The following is a 24,718-nucleotide window of genomic DNA, read 5'->3' as shown; positions in this document are numbered from 1 at the left end:
TTAATGATATATATATATAGTTATTAACTTTTATTAAATACTATAATTTATTAGTTAAGTAATATTTTTTGGAACAATGACACTAGTTTTTAAATTAAAAGAACACTAAACATTTACATTCACAATTATATCTACGCAACTATTTTATTTCAAAGATATAAATAAATTCTGCATTACACAGATAAAAACAATCTTAATAATTTAAGATAATCAATTAATAATTCATAATTTATTTGATATCATCAATACTATAAAAAAAAACGTTATATTAAAATTATCCTATATATAAAAAATTTAATCCTATTGAATATCAAATACTATTAGTTGTAAATTTTAAATTCTTACATTAATAATTAATATAAAAATAAAAGATACATTTAAAAACCTTTATTTTATTTTCACCAAGTTCATAAGAGACTGCTACAAGTCTTAAGAACTTTACTACTACTTACATGTAGCAAGTTTATGCGACAGCATTTAAAGGTGCTATAGTACACATAATTTAAACACTCGACCACAATAAATAGGAGCGCGACATACAATTTAAACACCCGACCACAATAAATAAGGGTTCGAAAACTAGTGTAAATATGCAACCAAACTGAGTGAGAGAGACTGTACCTTTACTTACCCATCGACACCTGCGAAACTATTTTCGCTCCTCGGCTTTTCGCCATGTACAGCCCAATATGATGCATCAGGTCCTGCCGCAATTAAATAAATTATACCAAAAACATATACAAATTCATATATGTAATGTAGTAGCATTTTCGACAAATCATCTTTTTATGGATGCATTAGATATTTTCTGATTATATAGACATTTTCTTAGCACTATTCATCAATATAATTTCTTTTTAAAAATAAAAAATAAAAATCACACCAAATCCTCAATGTTTTACTCCTCCCAAAAATTTTCCAAAACTTATATATAAACAGAGAAGATACTCAGATTTCAAATAACTAGACAGGGAAAGCACAATTAGCTTCTCAACTAGAGAACTCGATTTATTCATATATAATATATTGAATGAAAAAACACAATCAAGATCTATTGTTCCTCTGCATTTGTTGCTTGTAGCATTTTCATCCTCGCGTACATTTTCAACTTTTTTATGCATAACTAAATTATGGAACGTATATGTCAATGTATTATATATGTTGCTGAAAGATAAGTTGAAGAAATGTTAAATGACATCTGTAACATACATACTATGTGAGGAATGATTTACCTATTCTTGAATATCTACTTCTAATTTAAGATCATAGTGCAACAAACAACCCAAATGTATAAATTCATAAAGTCTTTCCTTAAAATCTCCGGAAAAGATTCTAAATTTCAAACGATTAAAACATGATTACACACAATGTCAATAGGAGATCTAACCTGTGGATGAGCCAGAGAATCTTTCACATTTCTAGCAACATGATACGGGAAGTCAAACGTAGCACAACCACGGGAGTACATGAAGACATCCTCCAGTGGCGAAAGCATCCCATGGTTTCTTGCAGCGAGTGCTGAGCAGACAAAGTCCAGAACACAAACATCCGTGCAAATCCCAACAACCAATATCTTTAGCGAAAGATAGTAATAGCAAAGATGTTATTGTTCAGAAATCGTATTAAAATTGCATTGAATATTTAGGTTAGAAATGCATAGAACATAATCCTCACAGCTTTGATCTGGTGGCTTTTCACCCAATCCACAAAGACGTTGGAGCCATCTTTTTCATATGAACCAATAAATCCATCAATGCAATCCTTGTGTCGAATGGTAACGTTTGGTTCACTCTCCAGCCACTGTAAAGCTGCAACAGGAATAACAAACATGAGAGAATAGAAAATATGCAATGTGCCAAACATGCCAATGCAAGATTTGGTTAAGAATGTAGTACCAGGAACAAATCTTGACTCATCAGATCCTGCAATGCAGTGGGGAGGATAAGGAGGTTCTGGAACATCCGGGTGATGAGAATCAACCACAGCATAAACAGGCCAATTATTCTTACAGAACTCTCTGGCTAGTTTCACTGATTCATCAACCATTTCGGTAATTTGATCATTGGGAGCTTGGGGAGCCTGTTTGATAATGGTGTTTGCTTTATTATGTAAATAAAAATTGATATATGTATAAGTAACATATGCCTCTATCCTCTTAAAACTAATAAAATTTTAAATGAGATAAGAATATAATAATAACTATTGCAATTTGGTTTTAGAGCCCGAATGGAAGCTCCCATGTACAAAAGATTGATATTGATCCATAGCAGAAAGCTTCGACAGAAAAAATCATGTTTGCATAGGAAGTATGGTAAAGTTGTAATAAAGTTAGATGGATACAAAAATGATGGATTCCCTAAGATATTTAAACTTGTAAAATTTTTGACTAATCAACAACTCTAACAGAGTTTAATACTGCTTGATCCATCTTCTACACATTATATGACTCAAAGACAGGTTACATGCAGAAACAAGAAACTTATTACCTAGGGGTGCTTTGAAGGAACAAAATAAAAAATAAAAAAAAATCAGAAAAATCCAACAGGAAGTGACAAAAAATTCATTACATTTCATATAACAGAAAAATTGCCAATTCAAAGTCCACGCAACACGTAACGGACAAAAATTAACATCACCACTTGAATATATATTAATATAAACTCATAACCACAACATTAGCTAAAATACAATTGCTTTTGTCAGTTTGGTGTCTCCGGATACTTCAACCCTAAATCTGTAAATGCAGGTCTTCAGTAGTATCTACGCAAATTGTACAAATTCTATAATTCATATTAACTCACACGAACACACGCACAGAGTACAATCACAAACATGTATAAACTACTGATAATTAAACTTACATCACATTATTAACAATACATGTATGAGCACAACAATAATCAAACCAAGTCCATGCTAAACCGCCAATTCAGAGATTCCAATTCAATTAACAAAATTCACAAATTTTTCACACCACAAAAAGTACATGCTTCATTCACAAACAAAAAAGGTAAATCAAACGCAGAGCTGCTTTTCCACCATCAACCGGTCAACGAATGCAAAGAACACATAAATTAATACTAGAAACAGAAAACGTATCAATACTAACAAATATAAAAAATCGCGGTTACCAGATTCCCAGAACCGACTGTGCAGAAGCCATTAATGATGTCTACAAGCACCAAACCGGTCTTAACCTCGCCAGAGAGAAAGAGGTCCGACTGATCCACTGGAATCTCGTTCCTCACCACCTCCACAGCTTGATTCGTAACCATCGCTGCTCCTGAATTTCTCGAATTTCTTAGACGATTTGAATTGAAGAAACGGATGTGCAATTTGACAATGCGCTCACTATTTATACAGGCCGAGTTTGGAATTGTGAATAGGTTTTGAAAGATGGTTTGGCACTTTGGTTGAAGTTTATGTTCCTTTTACATTCTTTTATATCATTTTAATTTTTTCAAAATATATATATATATATATATACACTCCTATCTTCTTTTGCACATAGAATTGTTAAGGTGTCGTGCGGGTATTGGTTGATATTAGATATTTTATTTTATTTATATTAAACATTTTAGTTATTGCTAGCTTATCTTGTCCTCAGCCTCACGTATAGTCAACATTATCATTTTTGTACGCTCTCTTTTCATGTAATTTTTTTTTTTTTTAAGTTTATTTTAATTTTAATTTATATTTATTTATCAACAAGGAGAGAGCAATTTATACCTGATTCACTGATTTGTATAACACTTATACATAGGCTTTTAATATCATTACTAAATTTGAAATTCTTGATGCTATATCTTTCTTTGCATATTTGTGATCCCCTATTGAAGTTCATGGGTCCTAAGTGTTGGTGTCATGGTGTGTGAAGATGAAAGAAAGAATGTGAAAAGGGTTTATTCCACATTGAAAAAATAAAGAAATTTTACCCTTCATAAATACAATGAACTTTTATTTATGATTAAAGAATTAATTGATTAAATTGAACTCAATTGCGAGGGGACTTAGCTTGGCATGAACAATTGGGCATGTTATGTATATAATAAATATATATGAAATCTTGATTTGTGTTGCATGGAAAAACACTTCAAAATCACCTCAGTAACTGTTGTTAAATTTGTCGGCATATTTCTCACCGTTTATCAAATTTGTTTCCAATTTCAATAAAATTTTATGATGTCAAATTTCTCACACAGGCTCCTCAAAATCAACGCTCTGGACAAAATTAGTAGTCATCGAACGCCAAACAGAACATACATAAAACTTACTGCAATCGAAAACAGAATTTGCAACACAAAAATTTGTTGAAATTGGAAACAAATTAGGCAAACCGGGTCGAAAATATGTCAAGAAAGATGTCTTGACAAAAATCTCAAATTCAAGAAGTGGATTACATATTCCATCTTGATACCATATTATAATTTGTAAAATTTTAAAATTCAAGCAGCAAGTAGTACAACTACAACTTTGCTGCTAGGTTATTATAAATAGTTTTACAAGAATTAATAAATTTATGACACTGGAATAAATCATGTTTAAATGTTGTATAGCATATAATAATACTTCAAGCATTCCTCAATTTATCACGTATCCATGTGCATTACTTGCAAATAATTGAATTCTAGCAATTATAACACTAGTTTTTTTAACTTTCCAAACTCAACAAGAATAAGTTGTCCTCTACAGATATATTTTTTTTGTATGATTACTATCTATGATCAATTGGTCTTCATATATTTACGTTATGAAATTATAAAACAGGCAAAAAACCAGAGAAAGGGAAGAACTTAACGAGAAGAAATGCATTGGGGAGTTTCATACCCAAGTTCGTGTAGGTAAATGACGAGAAGAACACAAGGTATACGGGGAAGTGACGGGCAAACTCTATTCATTTGCCTTTGCCCTTATCTTTTCCAGCATCGTAGGGTAACCTTAGACCCATAAGTCCTAGTAGATTGGAAGCCGGGCCTGATTGTCCTTCTTGAGAAGAATACGAGTCGAGGAAATTCTTCACCAGGTTGAAATCGATATCCACTGGGCCGAGCTCATCCATACCATCACTGGCACCGGCATTCCCCTGCATATGTTAAACGGGTACAGTACGTTAAAACAATGTAAGGAAGAACCAAATTCTTTGGGTAAGTATCGAGTTAAAGTTGGCAGACCACAACGTTATTTTTAGGGGGCTGGTCGTTTGTGCGGACAAAGGTTTTGCTAAGTGTAGTATCTTTCAATTCCCTGCTCAGGGCATCCGAATAGGTGTTCATGAACTCATCCTTGTCTTCTTCCATGTTTTCTGAATGCTCGCTGTCGTCCTCGTAATCATCTGAAAGTTGATCAGCTATATCACAAGAAGATTTATAAGGCAGGAAGATAATTATGAAATCAATCGAAATTCTTCCACATTGACACTACCAAGTTTTAGATGGAATTCAAGAAACTTTGTAATGTACCAAGATGTGTAATACCAATCTGATATACCCTCAAAACCAATATGTTGCCAAAAGAATTAATACACCCTTGATGATAAGCCAAACCGACTAAAAATAAATAAACAATTCAAGCAAACGAGAATGGTTACCAAAATCAAGGTCTGAAGATAATCCATCTGCGAGCTCATCATCACTATCGTTTTCTCCTCTAGTATGACGATGTCCCATCGCCATTTCCATGTCTTTCATAAACTGATCCACATCAATATCTACATCTTTTAAGTCCCTGCAATAGGAAAGCAAATTTTTATATAAATTTCAAGATCATCCTATTTATATAAATTTTTATATTTGTCTAGCAATCAAATCTCTAAGGTTATAATAGCTTCGATGAGAGATAACTAATTTAGAATCAGCCTAAAGTGTGCAACATTTACTTTTGAATTTTGATCACACATTCTCAAATGCATGAAATAGAGAAGGATTAACCTGTCCTGGGCGACCTCAGCTCCCTCATAACTAGACATCCTTTTGACAAATTCCTGCATAGACTGCGCGATCCCCCCAAGATCGTGCTCATCAAAACCTCCGCCAGATGTTGAATCCTCCTCCCCGTGCTCTTTTGGCTTCTTTTTCTTTTTTTGCTTCATATTATGAGATCCCATCTCCTTTTCTCTCTCCAAAAGTGCAGCATGTAATTCATCTTCCCCACCATAAAGCCACGAATCATTATCAGATGGAGGAAGATCTTGATTAGTGAAATCATCGGCAGAATGAGGAAGTGCAAGAATCTCATCAATTTGTTTAACAGGAGCACTTAACACTTCGCTGCAGTAACACAAAACTACGATGAATACAAAAGGTACACACCTCAACACACAGTGTATTCTATAATTTCAAACCAGAGAACAAATAAACAGCAGCAGAACTGTCTACCTACACAAGAAGAGCTAAAATCGATACAAACAAGAAGCCCATGATAAAAACACAAGATCTTCACGAACAGAATAACACAATAATAGATAGATTTTAATGATGTCCAACTCAATGTTATAGAGCATCTAACACAAGTCATGGAAAAGATTCAAGCATTCTAGATTACTGCAAGCAACAAACACACATAATTATTGTGCAGAACATCAAATGTTAAGAAAGTCAGAATTCAACAACACTAAACAATCAGAACCAAAAGGATTAGAGGAACACAACAAGTTTTCGGCATAGATTACCTGGCCCTGTGATGCAACATACTATTCCGGTAGTATCCCTCAGCTTTCTCCATCAATCTCTTATATTCCTTTGAACCTGGTAAAAGCCCCTCAAAGTAACCACAGTTCTCCAAGCTCTGGTTGAAAGCTTCCCAGGTGCTCCCCTTCCCTTCATCTCCTTGCTTCTTTCTCATCTGATACATCATCTCAAACCCACAAGTGATCTTCATCCCGAGCTCTGCCTCCAAGTATTTTCCTATATTGCTTCTGTCCGGCATTGGAAAGCAACTGGGAGCTTGGAACTTCTGCTGCACCAATTGAGCGTACATTGCCCTTGACATCCTCACAACCACCTCCACCATCGCTTCTTGCTTTCCTTTGGGCAGAAATTTCTCCATTTTGGAGGCGTATTTCATGCTGTCAATATCTCTGTCGTAAAACCCCTCAACAGCCAGAGATATTAAACATGGCTCGTGCTTCAACACCCACGCCACCGAAACTGGTACGATAACCCTCGCTCTGTGGATGTTCCTGTAAGCACGGTCTGGATACTCATCGAGTTTCTTCCTTAATTGTAGTTGAACAGCATCAGCGGCGCGCGTCGCGGAATCGTCGGTGTTGCTCACCAAAAATTTCAAGGAATCCATTAAAGTAGGGTTCACAGGGAAGCTTGATTGCTGAATGATATGCAGAAGTCCGCGGCGGATGAAGACGCGATTGTCGGATGTCTCTGGCTTGAGCCACTTGGGGAGGTGATACGCAGTTTCGATCAGGAGAAACTCGCCGTCGGAGTCCCAAACACGGACTGAGAGATCGGGAAACGCCTTCGAGATTTCGAAGAGAATGTAGACAACGAACCACTCGTCTTCCAAATTGTCTCCGAAACGGAGGTGACCGGAGAGATGCGGAATGGGCGCGGAAGCTATGGAGAGAGTGAACGACTGGTGCTGCCATATGTATGGAGAAACAATCGGAGAAATATGGTTTAGGATTCGGAGGTGGAGCGACTGGAGTTCATCAGCCACCACAACCGCCGCAGCGGCGCCGACCGACGAGTCTGGGTAGATGGAGTAGAAAACGGTGTCATCCGGCGGACGGTTGTTCTTCAAGCCGAAGAAGGATGAAGAGGATTCTGCTGCCGCCATGGCTGCGACTGCTGCTTGGGGTTGTGAATCTACGACGTCGTTTGGCTTTGGCAGCCCGTTTGAAAGTTGTAGAAAATACCAGAAAGGCGAAGTATAAAAACAAGAATAATATGCGGGAGCTATGGTGAAATTTAAATATTTTCCGGGGTGATTTACTAAATATAGATCAGTTTGGGGCTTATGTATAATTTTCTTAATTACATAAAACTCCTATAAATCTGTGCACTTCGGTAAAATGTCAAGGTACAACTTCCACAACGCGAGGCTCAACATGTGCTACGGTGGCGACCGATTGCCGTCGAGAGACGACGTTTTAGAGCCTCGATCGGCGGTGTCCGAGGGCGTTGTGATGGTGGAAAATATGAGAGACCGGCTAGCGGAGACGGAGGCGCGTCTGGAGCGAGCCAGAGCGAGGGAAGCCGAGTTGAGCCGCCAACTGGAGGAGATGAAGAAGTACGTTCACGTGATGGAGATTTTGGAAGCCTACCTACGGCGCCGATATGTAGAGCAACAGGATCAGCTCATTCAGCTCTACTCGGCGGTTTTGGTACCCTTGAATTAACTTCGCACTTATTTTTCCTTTAATCGGAAACATGTGGTGCTGGTGTCGGCGTTAAATGTGATATATGTGTTGATAAGGACCAGTGGATCCCTGTGTTAGTTTGTTATGTTCTTATTTGTTATTCTGAGGATCCTGGATAAGAACAAGCCGGTGATTCTGATATTATTCTGTGTTTATTCGATCAACAGTCTTCTGCAATTGGATTTGGAATTGGGTGGAAAGTAGGAATTACAGTGTAACTATACTGTGACTCTGTGATTAGATATAAATTCAATTACTTGCTTGTTAGATTGACATATGACTAAGCTTGACTGGTTGGAAGAAATCATTCTCAATATATATATTTGGCATGATTTGAAGGATCCTTAATACATCAATTTGTTATATTTTGGATAATTCGATGGTATTGCATACTGTTTTATTGTAGTAATGTTTTATTTCAAGTGCATTTCTGAATCAAAGGTCGCGACTTGCAAGTTGTGTTAAGAGAAGTTCTCAAAATTGCCAGTTGTCATGTTGTGATGAATTTGATAAATGAATACAATGTTGTTATTTGTTACTTTTAGTTAAATGTAAGTAGAGATACCTTAACCATATGTGAGAAACCAGCTTTTTAGTCTTCGATTGAGAATTTGGCATTGATAAATTGCAGAGACTTGTGGGTGGTGTAGAATATTATTCTTGATGCAGTTTCTTTGTATTTTTTTTTATTGAAGAAGAAATGACTGGCAGCAAGAGTTGGGAGTCTTGGTATAACCTTGATGTCAATAAAAGGATGCTTTAATAAAGTGCCTCAAAGGCGTAGTTATACAAACTTCTTAGTTTGGATTCTCTCTCACATTGGTCCTTTTCAAGTTTCTTCATATCCTAACTACATTTTTCCCATTATATTTGTTTCTACTATCAATAAAGTTCTCAAATATCTATATAAAAGAATTTGTGTTGAATCTTGATCATCCTTGCTAGCTTTGGGGAATTGTTAGTGTTGGTGTTTTGAAGATGGGAGTGAAAAGAAGAGAAAGAAACTTATTCTGTATTTCTGTTTCACTGTGTTTGCTTTCTCAGTTGAAATCAGGTTTTTCTCCTAACATGATCATCAAAAGATTGGGGAATGTGTTGCTTGGATTATTTCGATTCAAGTTTCGGGTTTTAAAACCATTTCTAGGGCTCTTAACTTTTCAATCTAGTTACTTGGATTGAAACCTATCCCAAGCTTTTCAGGTTATGGAGTCTGATCTAGAGCTTTTGAATGGCACAATGCAATTGAGGGAGCTTTTGATTGAAAGTATTTTGGGGATACCATTGTCTGAGCATAGCATATGGTTTCATTAATAAATGTTGAATACATTGTAGTCTGAATCAGTCTTCTTGTCTGAGCATGGGATTCTAGGAATCCTGATGTGTTTGCTTTTCTTCCTGTCATTTTTTCATTATTTTTTTTTTGCAGTATCCTACTCCCTCTGTTCATAAACTATTGTCCTACTTTCTTATTTGGGACCTACTTTCTTATTTGGACGTCCAACAACTATTTTTCTATTTTTATTTTTTTTAAACACAAATTTTACATTTTTATCCTTCGTCCATTTATTATTTTTAATCTTTACTATACAATTAAGGACAAACAATCACCTAAAAATTCATACATATATATTTTAGAAACAATAGAAATTGGACGGAGAGAATATTATATCATTATTTTATAATCACAATCAAACTTATATAATTAACAAAATAGAGAGAATATAATAATTGAGAATATATAAAAATAATTTAAAATTTTTTATTATATTTTTTAAATGAAACAAAAACAAAAAAGATAAATTTAGATTGTTTTTTATTATTAAATATATTATTCAAATCAAGTTTTAAGTTCAAAATTTAATTTCAAAAATATTTTTAAAATACAGCCACACTGACCCAGCTAATAGAAAGGGGGAGACGAGCCCAATTACTCAAATTTGAAAAACATATGGTAGTCGGCCCTAATCTTAACAACAATCCAGCCCTAATCTTGCCTCTTCTTCTTCAGGGTTTCGTCGCCCTGGCAAAATCCACAGCCCTAATCTTCCGCAATTCCGTCATCAGTCGGTGTCGTCATATCCAAAGTGCTGGATTGATCTGCTACAGGTCAAGAAAGGAAAAACCTTTCTTTCTGGTCGTTCATTGGGCTTCATCTCCTACAGCACAGGGGAATTGTAAGTTCTTAAGCAAATTTTCAAATTTTTTTAGTGAAGCGTTGGGGTTCTTCAGGATTGCTTATAGGAAGAAGATTGCTTATAGGAAGAAGATCGAATCAGAAAAGCAGAATCTCAAATCCGCCTTCTTGTGAAGTGGAATTAATCCCAAACGATCGCCACCGCGATGTCGAGCTCGGCGGTTGTTTCCGGTGGAGATTCAAACGCCGCGGAGAAAAGGGATCAGATGCTACTTCGCAATATATGCATCCTGGCGCACGTCGATCACGGCAAAACCACTCTCGCAGACCATTTAATTGCTTCGTACGGCGGGGGCGTCCTCCATCCGAAGCAAGCTGGTAAGCTCAGGTTTATGGATTACTTAGACGAGGAGCAGCGGCGTGCCATCACAATGAAGAGCTCATCCATCGGTCTTCAATTCAAGGATCATGTCATCAATTTGATAGATTCCCCGGGCCACATGGATTTCTGCGGCGAAGTTTCTACTGCCGCGCGGATGAGCGATGGTGCTTTGGTGTTAGTCGACGCAGTGGAGGGCGTTCATATCCAGACCCATGCCGTTTTGCGCCAGGCCTGGATTGAGAAACTGACGCCATGTCTGGTTCTAAACAAGGTGGATAGACTGATAAGCGAGCTGAGATTGAGTCCTATGGAAGCTTACACTAGGTTACTGAGGATTATCCACGAAGTTAATGGGATAATTAGTGCTTACAAGTCGGAAAAATACTTATCCGATGTCGATTCCATGCTTTCGGTTGCTGCACCAGGTGAAGATGGTGAAGAGGATTTTAATTTTGTAGAGGATGATGTTGAGGATACTTTCCAACCGCAGAAAGGGAATGTTGTTTTCGCCTGTGCCCTCGATGGATGGGGTTTCAGGATACAAGATTTTGCTGAATTCTACACGACTAAGCTAGGGGCAAGCTCGGGTGCATTGCAAAGGGCTTTATGGGGCCCCTGGTACTTCAATGCCAAGACGAAGATGATCGTGGGAAAAAAGGGAGTTAGCAATGTGGCGAAGGCGAGGCCTATGTTTGTGCAGTTTATATTAGAGCCACTTTGGCAAGTTTATCAGACAATGGAGCCGGATGGAGATAGAAGAGTTCTTGAGAAGGTTATCAAGTCGTTTAATTTGTCCATTCCTCCGCGAGAGCTTCAAAATAAGGATCCAAAAACTGTGCTTCAAGCTGTCCTAAGCCGGTGGCTTCCACTGTCGGATACAATCTTGTCTATGGTAGTTAATTGTATGCCAGATCCTGTAAATGCTCAGTCTTATCGGATATCAAGATTACTACCGAAGAGAGATGTTTCTGATGGTGGGGATAGCCCTGATGTAGTTCTGGAGGCGGAATCTGTGAGGAGATCTGTGGAGTGTTGTGATTCCAGCTCTGATGCACCCTGTGTTGCGTTTGTCTCGAAGATTTATGCTGTTCCTGCGAAGATGCTTCCACGCACCGAGTCTTTCAGCAGTTTTGTTGATGATGGAGATTCTGGAGAGTGCTTTCTTGCATTTACCCGGATCTTTAGTGGCGTTCTTTGCGCGGGACAGAAGATTTTTGTGCTTTCTGCAATGTATGATCCGATGAAGACAGAGTTAGAGGAGAAGCATGTACAGGAAGCCAAGCTGCAGTCATTGTATTTAATGATGGGGCAAGGATTGAAGCCGGTTTCTTCGGCTAAGGCTGGGAATCTCGTTGCGATATTAGGGCTCGGGCAACATATATTGAAAAGTGCTACCCTTTCATCTACAGTTAATTGCTGGCCTTTCTCCAGCATGGTTTTCCAAGTCTCACCGATGCTTAAAGTTGCAATTGAGCCATCAGATCCTTCTGATATGTCTTCCCTCATGAAAGGTTTGCGGCTGTTAAATCGTGCAGACCCTTTTGTTGAGGTCACTGTTTCTTCTAGAGGAGAGCATGTTCTTTCTGCTGCAGGTGAAGTTCATCTGGAGAGATGCATAAAAGATCTGAAGGAGAGGTTTGCAAAGGTGAATTTGGAAGTCTCTCCTCCACTTGTTTCGTATAAGGAGACGATCGAAGATGAGATAACCAAACCTTTGGAGAATCTGAAGTTGTTCACTGAAGGCAATAGTTTTGTGGAGAAGAGAACACCGAATGGTAGGTGTGTTGTTCGTGTCCAGATCATGAAACTTCCGAAGCCTCTTTCTAAGCTGCTTGATGAGAGTTCGGAACTGCTAAGAGATATAATGGGAGAAAAATCTAAACAGACTTTGAAGAGCTTGGAAACGTCGAGGGGTAGGATAGTGGAGGATGAAAATCCAATCGAAGCATTCAATAAAAGGATGATGGATGCTATAGAGACTGACCTTCTCTCTGGAGAGATTGACGATGAACGCGTTGAGAAATGTAAAAGCTTGTGGAAGAATCTGTTGAAAAGGATTTGGGCATTGGGTCCTGGTCAAGTTGGCCCGAATATTTTGATTACTCCTAATAGAGGGAAAAGAATGGAGGGTTCTGTTCTTGTCAAGGGTTTTCCTTATGTATCTGATAAATTGGGTCTCAGAGATGTCGACAATGGTGCAGAAACTGAAGATGCAGAAGACGAAACACTATCAAAAGAGGCCGAAAGTTTGGAGAGCAGTGTTTTCTCTGGATTTCAGCTAGCTACTTCATCTGGTCCTTTGTGTGACGAACCCATGTGGGGCTTGGCATTTGTTGTCGAGGTTTTCATATCACACACTGATCGGCAATTAGATGAGGATAATGGATCTGCACAGCAACAAGAACAGCAGGGCATTCTCACGGGACAAGTTATGTATGCTGTTAAAGAGGCTTGCAGAGCATCGGTGCTCGAGAGGAAACCAAGGATTGTCGAGGCTTTGTACTTCTGTGAACTGAATACCCCAGCCGAGCATTTAGGAGCCATGTATGCAGTTCTTTCTCGGAGGCGAGCTAGAGTAATCAAAGAGGAAATGCAGGAAGGGTCAACATTGTTCACCGTGCACGCATATGTTCCCGTATCCGAGAGCTTTGGATTTTCGGATGAGCTGAGGAGATGGACTTCTGGAGCTGCAAGTGCCCTGCTTGTTCTTAGTCACTGGGAAACACTTTCGGAAGATCCATTTTTCGTGCCAAAGACAGAGGAGGAAATCGAAGAATACGGAGATGGTTCCAGTGTGCCTCAGAATACTGCTAGAAAACTCATCGATGCTGTGAGGAGACGGAAGGGCCTTAAGGTCGAGGAAAAAGTTGTTCAGCACGCAACCAAGCAGAGGACTTTGGCTCGAAAAGTGTAGAAGCTACCAGCATTGAATATTAGCTTGGTTCAACCCCGTGGCTTCGCCTTTCTGGTATGAAATTTCAATATTGCAAAATCATTTTGTATGTTGCATTTTGAAAAGCTTAGTTTTTAGAATTTTGATCACACCGCGGAAGTTATTAACCTTTGATTCATTTTGTAGCTAACTCAGATAATTTATGACTTTAAGTTATAGTCCTAGTCCTCTGTGTCTGTATTATTTCTTCGTAAAAGTAGCTATAATTGTACTATTTCTTCGAGTCGTTTTACAGTGTCTGAAAGTTGAGGTACTTCGAGAAAATACTTCAATTTGCTTAAATAGGAGTATTAGTTAATTGTTCGTATCAATTCATATTAGAACCTAAAGTCGAAAAGTGTCCCCTCTGAATCATTGAATTTTATTGTTTCAGTGGACATTTCGAATAATGTCCAGCAATTTGATCATTGATGTCAGCAGCAACTTCTTGGCAAGAATGGGGCAAGCACGGGCCCTTCTGCCATTCTGATAGCCGTACCCCTGCTACGCTTCGATCTGTAAGTGGAGTATATTTCCTTGCTTGCTTTTGTTTGATCTCTTGAAACAAGGAGATGGAGTGACCTGATAAATTTGTAGTATTCTTGTATTTTCGAAGCATTTAAAAAGATGTTAGCTGTGACGAAGAGTATGATATGAAGCAGCAGAATTTGGCTTTGGGCGCTGCAGATGGAAACTGGCAATGGCTTGTGTCAAATGTGTCTGATTTGTGCAAGAAGATGGATGGAATTTGGGGAGAGGCATTTACCATATGACATCAAGAACAGTGTTGGTTTCGAAAGGATGATCGTTATCGAGGTATGCTCTAGTTCCTTTACCGACAGCTGAAGTTGCTTGTTTTCACTATGTATGTGTCTGATGTTCGAAGGGCTTTTTGTAGTATTCTAATGTGGTTTCGATTCGTGAAGATGGCGCTTTTGTACGCGATATTATAACTTGTTGTGTTGTCGATGGATATATATCCCATTGTTTATACGAAAATTTGCTTGAATGAAACATTTGTGCTAAGCAACTATGCCAACGGTCTATTTGTATGCTCTCTAAATAAAGTTTCAGTCAAATCTAATAATCTAATCTAATAATCTATGTGAATTAAGTGATAAAACAAGTCACACTAGCGAAATCAACATACAATACCTTGATTTTTTAGTTTCTACTATTCAAATATTGTTATTGTTATTATTTTAAAATATTACAAAAATAACATCTATTTATATTTTATAGTACTTATTTTTATTCAATTATATAATAATATTATTTAAAAATATACACTAACACAGTTGTTAGCTCGCTCGTTATGTCATAAAAAGAAAAATGTCATTTCTTTCAAAGGCCCATTTGAGGGAAGCTTCATTTATGTTTCACTGTTAATATTGAATAACATCATATATATATATATTTATTTATTTCAACTTATGGTAAATGGTACTAGTATTTTCTTATGATAAAAATAATAATATAGTATAAAATGAATAAATAGGAGACAGTAGCTATGTACCATTACGGAAACAATAATAAATATAATAATAATAATTAATGGCAGATGGGGGACAAAAAGCGCACGTGCGCCTCCTCCCCGGCATCCCCGATATAGTTTCAGTCAAAAGATGCCCTGCACGTGACTGCCTCCAGTCAACGGTCAAAAATCTGCCACGTGTACTATGATAATAACACCCTATACCACATTATATCATTATTTAATCTTAGTATTTTATTTTTTAATTAATTAATACTACCAATTAATAATATATACTCCATAATAATAATAATAATAAAAGTATTCCTAAGATAAGAACGACGAGAAGGATCATCATCCTTTGATCAATCCCTCCACGCCATATTATATTATTATTAGATATGTATATTGTTCTCTATATCATACATAATGTTATATAAAAATAAATAAATAAATAAAAATTCATACTATATATTATGTAATTTAATAATTTTTTATTATTATTGAGATAGGTTTAATTAGTTGAAATTGTTGACCATTGTGAATATGGTTTGCATGTTACAGCATGCAACTATTTATTATTTAATGTTGCTAATTTTATAAATAAAATGTGGTTTTACTTGTATTTTCTTTCTTATTTATATGAGGCTAAATGTGTTATTTTTGTGTACAAAAAACATAAAATGTAGTATTTTATTATAAAACAAATACTTATATATACATTCAGTTTACTGGATATTTTATATTTTTTATAGAAAAAAAAATATCTCAGTAAATAGTTACTTCTTTATATTCGAATATTATTTTTAAAAAAAATTATATTTTCACTTTAGTATTAAAAAAAAATATATATATATATATATATAGTAAAAACAATTAAATATCTATTTATATGTGTATGACAAAATAGCTTGTCCTAAGTTGCATTAAGATTAATACCGATTTATGTACTATAAAATCATTTCTTTTTTTATTAATTAATTACTCATATGGTAATTTACACGAAGAATGATTAATATATGTAGGTACAAAAATAATTTTAACAAATGATATTATAATATTGTTTAGCTTTATCCTTGTAATAATTTTTTCTTTTTCATAGATTTCTAGTTTTATTATTTTTGATTAAAAAATAAAAAATTAGTAATGTTTCTATCAATAAAAATATATATTTTCTACACAAAATATTTTATAAAATAATAAAAATTACTTCACTTAAACAACGTCACAATTTTTAAAATATTTTCTCAATTTTTAATGACTAACAGCAAACTAGGGTTTGGATTGGAAATTATTTTTTTTTTAATTGTAAATTTAAATAATATTAATAATATTTGTGAAATGAAAAAATATATCTTTTTTAAAACATATGATTCATATAGTATTTTAAATTCTAAACTTTTTTTTGTTATATATATGAGAAAGTATATGGATAATATAAAAATGATATTTATTGTTCTTTTTTTTTTTTTTTTTTGAATTGTTAGCTTATATTTTGTTTTATCATTTTATATGTATATATATTTTTAGTAATATTTATTTGAAAATGTGTCTGTATAGGGTGAACGATGTTAAAAGAATAGTGTCATTATGGTCATTTTGTCAGATCCATCCCTAATCTTATTATACTATCTATAAATATATAATATTCAACATAATCTTATTATTTAAATAACTGTGATACATATCGGTTACCCAAATATATTAAAGTTTAAAATAAGGAATGGCTTATAATTTCAAATCCAAACATTCTAAGACAAGCAATATTATAATTATATTTTAAATATATCTTTGATAATTTTTTAAAACAACAATTATATACATGCAATTTAATTATTGTTACTATTGGTAAAGTTATGTTAATAAAGTGAGTAAATGGCAATCACATTATATAGGACGAATTTTTATTATTATTTTATTTTGTTTGAACATATAATTAGGGATATGCTAATTGTTTTCTAAGGTTATTGTAAAGTCATGAATACTAATATTTATTAAGATTTTTTTTTTTATTCTAAAAATGTATGTATTTATGTATGTACTTTAATAAAAATTACATAAAACGTTACTTAAAAGGGTTTAAAGAAATAAATTAATAAAAATTCTCTATAGTACATCCAATGCCTAGATTACTCCACGTAGGGGTGAGCACGTGCGACGTCACGTGGCTGACATTGATGCTGGTCAAAAGGATGAAATTAGTAAAACGCGACTTTAGTTGTAAGAAATGTATATTACTATTAGAGTTGGAATCCATATGTACGCAAAAAGCGCAATTAGGTCCGCCAGGGCCGGCCCCTCGGCGCACATCCCGAGCCGGACCACATGGTCCCGATGAACCGGACGGAATCCGAACCCGATTCATTACTTCACCTCCAATTTAGGGTTAGCCGGTTAGGGTTACCTTAAGTTTAAATTTGTTTTAGAGATAAGAAATTTGTTTTAAAAACTTTGAATTTGAATAATGGTATAATGTGAGATAAATAGATATTAATATAATATTTTTAATGTAAAAATTTATTTTATTTGTATAATATAAAAAAAAAAGTTAGATAATTTTTGGAAACTTTGATTGATGAATAATACTAATACAATAATCTGTTTATCATTTTTGTCCGTCTCAAAACAGTAATCTCATTTTTATAAATAATCATATCACTATAAAACTATCATTACTTTTTTATTATTATTACACAATTGTCGTTACTTTTTATACTAATACACTCATAAAGGCAAAAATATATATATATATATAACTTCTACTTTTTACCCTAGTTCTGAGATGAAGGGAGTAGAAATTTAAAAAAAAAATTGATAAAAAAACAAACTAAAATATATTTTTATTTGAATTATATATTACTTTTAATAAATATGTTATCATATTGATTGATTGCAACGAAAATAGATATTTTGAGAAGTATACCATTGAATTAATGAGATGATTATTTTTGTTGATAAATTTGATTGACTAGTCAAAAATATAATTCAAACATTTCATAAATTAATTATTTGAAGTAATTTATTGGTCTTAGGAAGTAAATTTTGTAACACATCACTCTATTTTATAATTCAATATTTATTTAACATCACTCTATTTTTTTTCTAACACATTTTCAATAGTGATTTTTAAAAAATAATAGTAAATAGCACAACTTTTTTTATTTTTTTTACAAAAGTAAAAAAGTAAGAAAAAAAATATTCAAATATTTGTTATAAAAAGTAAAATACTCAAATATTCAATTTAAAATAATAATTTTACATATTTTATATTTTTGGTGAAATTATTTGTATCACACACAAAAAAATCAATCAATTTAAAAACGTATGATAAACTATTATTAACTTGTATCGATATATTATTTAAATCAAAGTTAAAACTCAACTACACATTATGGTATTTTGTTTCTATAATATAAGTAATTTTTAATGTAATTGTTTTTATAAGAACAAAAAAATTATTGATAATTTGCTTGTGTTTTGATTTGAAAATAATTTTTCATATGAAGTATTGAAATATATATGTAATATAAAAATATATTAATTTTAAAAATATATATATATGGTTTTTTTTTTTTGAAAAAAGAACACACCATGAATTTTATATTTATTTATTTTTACTTCAAACACAAGTCAATACTATTATTTAGTTTAATTTGTATAATTCCTGTTAAATATAATTATTTTTTTCTTTAACAAAATATATATTTTTTATATTACATTTGTATTCTTTTCGAAAAAAAAAATCACATATTTTTTTAGAAAAATTAATTATATTATTTATTATTTTTATATTATTTACGCAATTTCTTATATCTTATATAAAAAATTTATTTGAAACTATTTTACAAAACAAATACACTTTAATATTTCAAATTAAAATCACATAAATCTAACTTAGATATGTATAATTATTCAAAATATTATATCTAATAATTCGTTTATTCGGTGTTTTTTTTTCCTATTATATACTTCAATTTATTATTTTCATAAAATAATTAAATTTTTAAACTATTAAAACAAAGAACAATTTTTACTTGTACATCAAATTTAATATCTTTAATAAAATACTCTATTTGTCTATGAAATTTATTTAATTACTAATTTTAGTAAAATAAAATATCAATATTTAACTATATATTTGAATTAAATATTGATTTACTATTACATAAAAAGAGACAATAACAGATAACCCGTGTTCTAAAATCGGATGTGTATCCCCACCGACCCGAACCGACCCGAACCGCAAATAGTAAAGAGGGAAACAAAAAGGAGCCGTTGGGGCTTGGGCAGCCCGGATGTTGAGCGAGTTTTGTCTACTTACAGTCAGTCACAGACACAATTTGGCAGACATACGTACATACAGACCTATATATATATCTCTTTAGAGAGAGAAAGAGAGAGAGACAGTGTGCAGATAGGCAGAGGCAGAGGCAGAGGCAGACTGCAGTGCAGCCAAAAAGTCACTGCTCCTTATTTTACTGCCGAATTTATCCCACCATCATTCATCCTCTCTCTCTCTCTCTCTCTCTCTCTCCCTCTCCCTCTCTCTCTCCTCTTTCCGCCATTATTAATTAATCAATATGAATATACGCATTCATCTTCTTCCTCTGCACCTACCTCTCTCTCTCTCTCTCTCTCTCTCATCAATGAATAAAGAAATGTGAAAGCTTTCCTTCCCATTTCCCCTCTGGTTTTCCGCCGAATCACCACACGGAGTGAAGAACCCCCTCTCTCTCTCTCTATCTTAAAACCCCCATTATATAAGTTCAAGTTTAACCCCTCCTCTCTCTCTCTCTCTCTCTAGTCTGCAGTCTTCTGCTGCTAATATCCTTTTTAGCCATACATTCATCCATTTCTTCTTCTTCTTCTTCTTCGTGTTATCTCTGTCCTTCCTCACTCTCTCTCTCTCTCTAAGTGCCATTTTAGTATCTACACTTTGATTCACACATACATATATATAGGCAAATGGTGGATTGATTGATAAGGTAAATTAGATTACAAGAAAATTTCCATGCTTCTTTTGTTTTGATTTATTTTTATTTTCACTAATTTGTGGTATTTTGGTGTCTATAAAATCAGGCCCAGAAATTGCAAGCAAAAAATTGAAGTTACCAAAGAGAAGATTATATTATACAAACAAATATAATTATCTATGGCAAGAGACAACAACAACTGGCTTTCTTTCTCAGTCTCCTCCGCCGCCGCCGCCGTCGAAATGCAGCGGCAGCAGCCTCCGCCAGATTCCCACCATTTCTTCTCTTCCTTCGCCGATAACTTCTATGCCAATGGTATGTATATATATACAATACGTGTACAGCTATTTCTTGCACACGTATACATCATATATATAGATGTGTATATATACAAAACCTAATTTTGGAATTTATTTTAATTTGAATGTACCCAAAAAAAAAAAAAAGGAAAAAGAAAAGGGGAAATCTTGCACGAAAACCCTCCTGTCTTGGTTTGTTTTGCTGAGGTAAACAAGTTTGAATATTGTAATGTAATGACAAGAATTTGCACTCGTGGATTTCTTATTTTCTGTTACCCACAAATATATTTATTTATTTATAAATTATATTTATATATATGTATGGATTATGGTTGCATTTATTCAAGCTTCATCTCTAATTAACTGATTTCAATTTTTTTCTTTTCTCATTTACTCACAACCCAATCCTATCCTATATTTGAATCCATCTTCATTTCTTTAAATTAATTTCGATTTCTCCAGGTTGGGCTAATCAGATTAAACCCCAATCCATGTTCGCCGGCGACGCCATGGATGCCCACCACCACCACCAGGTTTACCTCCCGCCGGCGACGCAATGGATGCCGCCGAAGCTGGAGGACTTCTTCCCCGGCGACTCAACGACGGAGACTCAAGATTCTTCCTTGACCCACATCCACCACCAGCCTCCACCGCCGCCGTACTTCACCGCGGCCACCGGCGGCGTCGGCGGCGGCGGCGACCACCAGGATCTCAACACCCTCACCGTCTTCCAAGCCGCCTTCTCCTCCTCCGGCTCGGAAGTCGACGACTCAGCGTTTGCCGGTCAGACCCAGTCCCCCGTTGAGTCGGCGGCGGAGTTCGCCGCCCCTAACTCAAACGCCATCTCCATCGGAGTCAATAACCACCAAAACGCCGCCGCAACCGCCATTGTCGCCGCCGATTCTGACGCCTGCAAGAAAACCGCCGACACTTTCGGACAACGAACCTCCATTTACAGAGGCGTCACAAGGTTAGGTTAATTAATTTATTCATCTTCTTCTTCCCCAAAATCCCCAAATCAATTTCACTGCAAACCCTAATTTAATTTATTAATCGATTATTCATTTTTTAACTTAAGAATTTATTTTAATTACAGGCATCGATGGACGGGACGATATGAAGCCCATCTTTGGGACAACAGCTGCAGAAGAGAAGGCCAAGCAAGAAAGGGTCGTCAAGGTAAATCCAAAATTAGGGTTCTCTTCAAATTTTAATTTTTCTCTTACAAAATCTATCCATCTTTCGAAAGTTGCAAAAACTTTTTCATATGATAAAGCAGAAGGGTTTATTTCTTTCAATCAGTCAGGGATTTTCATGTGATGATGATTGATGTTGACTGAGTGAGAATGTGTACAAATCGTACTTCAATTTTTGCTGCTATCAATTTCAAAATTTTTTATTTTTGGCAAAAGGGCATATTTGCTGTGAGAATAAATATCCAATTTTAAATTTCTTTTTATCTTCATCATTGGATAAATTTGTTTCATTTTGTGTGTGAGATTTTCTGGATATTGATTCTGAAGAAGACTCCATGAATATGCTGTGATGGTGATGGAGATTCTTGGGGGCTCCACGGAGCTGAGATCCAGGGCGTCTCTATCTCATTGCGTGTGATAGGGACTTGGGGGGTCCTGGATCTTACAAGAATGGTCTCCATCATCAGCCATAGCCTGAAACTAGTTTATGTCTGAAAATTCTGAATTTCGTCAGTCTGCTTTAATACTTTCTGTTTTTTGGTTTTTAAAAAATTTCTCGAACAGTGATGTGGTTTGACCAAAACCGCCTACAAAGCTACAATCTACTTCGATGAAAAATGAATTTTTTGCCCACCTTATTTTCTGGGTTCATACCTCTTTCTCTTTTAGTTTTTTGTTTTTTTGTCTGAAATATTTTATTGTCCAGTTGTTAATCATATTCTTGTTAGAAAAAAATCTCTGTATGCTGTCCAAATTCCTGTAATTTCAGTGTTCTCTAGTTGTATGTTCTTGAGGCCATTTATTGTAAAATTATTATTATATATGTGTGTGTTTGGTGTGAGTATGAATTCGTCATACGGCTCCAGCTTTTGCCTGTACAAAAAGAATGTTTGTTCAAATTTGTTTCAATTTCATTACATGTCTTGAAGACGATTCCTTTCAATTTAGTTCTAACCGCGATGTATTTTGGCATGATGATCGTGGCACGGTTTCGGATTGCGTCGTTGATGATTGTCTCTATATGTAGTTTACTTAGGTAAGCAATGCTCATCCTCTTCACAACTCTTATCTCGATCATTTTACTTGTGTTTTTCCTTTGTTTGAGGTTTACTTATGCGAGAAAATTGTGCGATATGTAGGTGGATACGATAAGGAAGACAAGGCAGCGCGAGCGTATGACTTGGCCGCGCTCAAATATTGGGGCCCGACTGCAACTACAAACTTCCCGGTATTAACATCAAATTCTTTAGTTGTCTTAGATGTACATTGCGCTATTTTTTCAATTTGGAATTGCTCGATTGGCTACACTTGTATGTTTGTCTAACTAGAAATGGTTTTTTTTTTTCTTTTTTGCCTATTTAGATCTCTAATTATACTAAGGAAATGGAGGAGATGAAGAACGTGACGAAACAAGAATTCATAGCCTCGCTTAGAAGGTATTCCGATCATTTCCATTCTTGACTCGGGCCATGTTTAATACACGCAATTATTTAAATCTTTGCATGTTAATCTATTCACGACGAAACATGTTCTTTTTTACTCGTTTAGGAAAAGTAGCGGGTTTTCAAGAGGCGCATCGATCTATAGGGGTGTCACAAGGTTCGATTTTCTTTACAAATATATACGATTGACATGTTTGATTCGTTTTGCGACACATTTCATTCGATTAATGTTCGATGAACATTTTTTAGACATCATCAACAAGGTCGTTGGCAAGCAAGGATCGGTCGCGTCGCTGGGAATAAGGATTTGTACCTAGGGACATTTGGTACGTAATTTTTCCCTTTCACCTATACTTACAATAATCGAAAAACTCTTGACCGATAATTATATTATTTTGTATAATCATGTAGCGACGGAGGAGGAAGCGGCGGAGGCTTACGACATTGCGGCAATCAAGTTCCGGGGGCTCAATGCTGTCACGAATTTCGAAATGAGTCGATACGACATCGAGGCGATCGCCAAAAGCCCGCTCCCGATCGGAGGGACCTCGAAGCGTTTGAAGCTCTCGCTGGAGTCCGAAGAAAATCTCCCGTTAAGTACGGTGCTCCAAACGCCGTACAATAACAACAACGGGAGCAACAACAACATTAGCTTCTCGAACATCCCATGCGGGCTGCCGTTCGATTCGTCGTCGCCGTTCTACCACCACAACCTCTTCCACCACCTCCACTCCGGCAATCTCGCCGGAGCCCCCGACGCAACTAACAACGGATCGTCGCTTGGCATAGCTCCGGCGCCATCCCCGCCGGAGTTCTTCATATGGCCGCACCAGTCATATTGAATTCGATCGGCAATCCTGTGTTCGATTCGACTCGACTCTTTTTATATACTAATGGTTTTTAACTTACCCTTAGGATGCTTTAGTTCGCCAAATTTCCAGATATTCGATTCGACTCGACTGGCCTGACCCGTTAGGGTTTTTAGGGTTTTTATAGGTTAGAGAAAAAGATGAAGATGGAAATGGAAATGGTGTAAGTATGGCTTAGTTTTCTTCTCTCTCTACAACTCTCTCTCTCTCTAATATATAGGACTGTTTGGGGGTAGACGACGACGATGGCGTATGGATTAATTTTCAATAGGTTTTCCATTGCCATTGAAGAACTCGCAGCAGCTGCTCCTTTGCTCCTGTAAATTAAATCTGTCATTTTTGATGGAATATATCATATCATATATATATACATCCAAAATACTTCTTATGTTACAATCAAAGTTTATTAAATACTATGTCCAACATGTTGAATTAATTTTTTTCCATGCTCGATTACTACTGTTTAAAGTTTTATCTTTCAATAATTAGTTTCAATCGTTAGCTGAGCCTTTGCTTAAATTTTTTTTCAACACGTAGATTAAAAAGAAAAGTATTGAAATTTTATTATGATAAACTTTCATTGGATTATTTATAAACTGTGTAAGAAATATGTGGTTGCAATTGTGTAAATGAAAAAAAAAAA

General features: G+C 35.2%; 5 protein-coding genes across 14 annotated transcripts; 3 read left to right on the top strand and 2 right to left on the bottom strand.

Annotated features, from left to right (window-relative positions):
- Positions 1-372: 372 nt before the first annotated feature.
- On the bottom strand, positions 373-3,443 carry LOC127242413 (nicotinamidase 1). The gene is made up of 5 exons (XM_051261951.1): positions 3,132-3,443; positions 1,896-2,079; positions 1,675-1,808; positions 1,388-1,573; positions 373-704 (listed from the first exon to the last, which is right to left on the bottom strand). The coding sequence occupies exons 1-5, from the start codon at positions 3,273-3,275 to the stop codon at positions 624-626; spliced, it is 729 nt and encodes a 242-aa protein (XP_051117908.1). The 5' UTR covers positions 3,276-3,443; the 3' UTR covers positions 373-623.
- A 1,092-nt stretch (positions 3,444-4,535) lies between these two features.
- On the bottom strand, positions 4,536-7,886 carry LOC127241926 (protein ecdysoneless homolog). 4 transcript variants are annotated; one of them, XM_051261203.1, is made up of 5 exons: positions 6,668-7,886; positions 5,928-6,266; positions 5,588-5,724; positions 5,178-5,347; positions 4,536-5,083 (listed from the first exon to the last, which is right to left on the bottom strand). In XM_051261203.1, exons 1-5 carry the CDS (start codon positions 7,789-7,791, stop codon positions 4,895-4,897), a joined length of 1,959 nt encoding a protein of 652 aa, XP_051117160.1. In that variant the 5' UTR covers positions 7,792-7,886; the 3' UTR covers positions 4,536-4,894. The 4 variants fall into 4 exon arrangements, with proteins under 4 accessions (XP_051117160.1, XP_051117159.1, XP_051117162.1 ...); XM_051261202.1 differs by having other exon boundaries at positions 5,172-5,347; positions 6,668-7,885; XM_051261205.1 differs by having other exon boundaries at positions 5,178-5,332; positions 6,668-7,885.
- A 118-nt stretch (positions 7,887-8,004) lies between these two features.
- Positions 8,005-10,682, top strand: LOC127241927 (protein SKIP34). Of its 3 annotated transcripts, none has more exons than XM_051261206.1 (2): positions 8,005-8,338; positions 10,383-10,682. In XM_051261206.1, the coding sequence occupies exons 1-2, from the start codon at positions 8,027-8,029 to the stop codon at positions 10,680-10,682; spliced, it is 612 nt and encodes a 203-aa protein (XP_051117163.1). In that variant the 5' UTR covers positions 8,005-8,026. The 3 variants fall into 3 exon arrangements, with proteins under 3 accessions (XP_051117163.1, XP_051117165.1, XP_051117164.1); XM_051261208.1 differs by lacking the exon at positions 10,383-10,682 and adding an exon at positions 9,575-9,806 and having other exon boundaries at positions 8,012-8,338; XM_051261207.1 differs by lacking the exon at positions 10,383-10,682 and adding an exon at positions 9,419-9,560 and having other exon boundaries at positions 8,012-8,338.
- Positions 10,683-10,714: 32 nt separating this feature from the next.
- Positions 10,715-14,848, top strand: LOC127241925 (uncharacterized). Of its 4 annotated transcripts, XM_051261200.1 has the most exons (4): positions 10,715-13,858; positions 14,217-14,340; positions 14,439-14,638; positions 14,721-14,848. In XM_051261200.1, exon 1 carries the CDS (start codon positions 10,715-10,717, stop codon positions 13,802-13,804), a length of 3,090 nt encoding a protein of 1,029 aa, XP_051117157.1. In that variant the 3' UTR covers positions 13,805-13,858; positions 14,217-14,340; positions 14,439-14,638; positions 14,721-14,848. The 4 variants fall into 4 exon arrangements, with proteins under 4 accessions (XP_051117157.1, XP_051117156.1, XP_051117155.1 ...); XM_051261199.1 differs by having other exon boundaries at positions 14,510-14,848; XM_051261198.1 differs by having other exon boundaries at positions 14,439-14,848.
- Positions 14,849-19,785: 4,937 nt separating this feature from the next.
- On the top strand, positions 19,786-24,454 carry LOC127242283 (AP2-like ethylene-responsive transcription factor AIL6). 2 transcript variants are annotated; one of them, XM_051261762.1, is made up of 10 exons: positions 19,786-20,281; positions 20,376-20,584; positions 21,031-21,538; positions 21,665-21,747; positions 22,792-22,800; positions 22,904-22,992; positions 23,127-23,200; positions 23,313-23,363; positions 23,456-23,532; positions 23,618-24,454. In XM_051261762.1, the coding sequence occupies exons 2-10, from the start codon at positions 20,449-20,451 to the stop codon at positions 24,046-24,048; spliced, it is 1,458 nt and encodes a 485-aa protein (XP_051117719.1). In that variant the 5' UTR covers positions 19,786-20,281; positions 20,376-20,448; the 3' UTR covers positions 24,049-24,454. The 2 variants fall into 2 exon arrangements, with proteins under 2 accessions (XP_051117719.1, XP_051117720.1); XM_051261763.1 differs by lacking the exon at positions 22,792-22,800 and having other exon boundaries at positions 19,787-20,281.
- Positions 24,455-24,718: the final 264 nt, after the last annotated feature.

Source organism: Andrographis paniculata, unplaced genomic scaffold (assembly GCF_009805555.1).
Source record: "Andrographis paniculata isolate CXL003 unplaced genomic scaffold, ASM980555v1 Contig86END, whole genome shotgun sequence".
Lineage (NCBI taxonomy): Eukaryota > Viridiplantae > Streptophyta > Magnoliopsida > Lamiales > Acanthaceae > Andrographis > Andrographis paniculata.
This window is presented reverse-complemented; position numbering and strand designations above follow the sequence as displayed.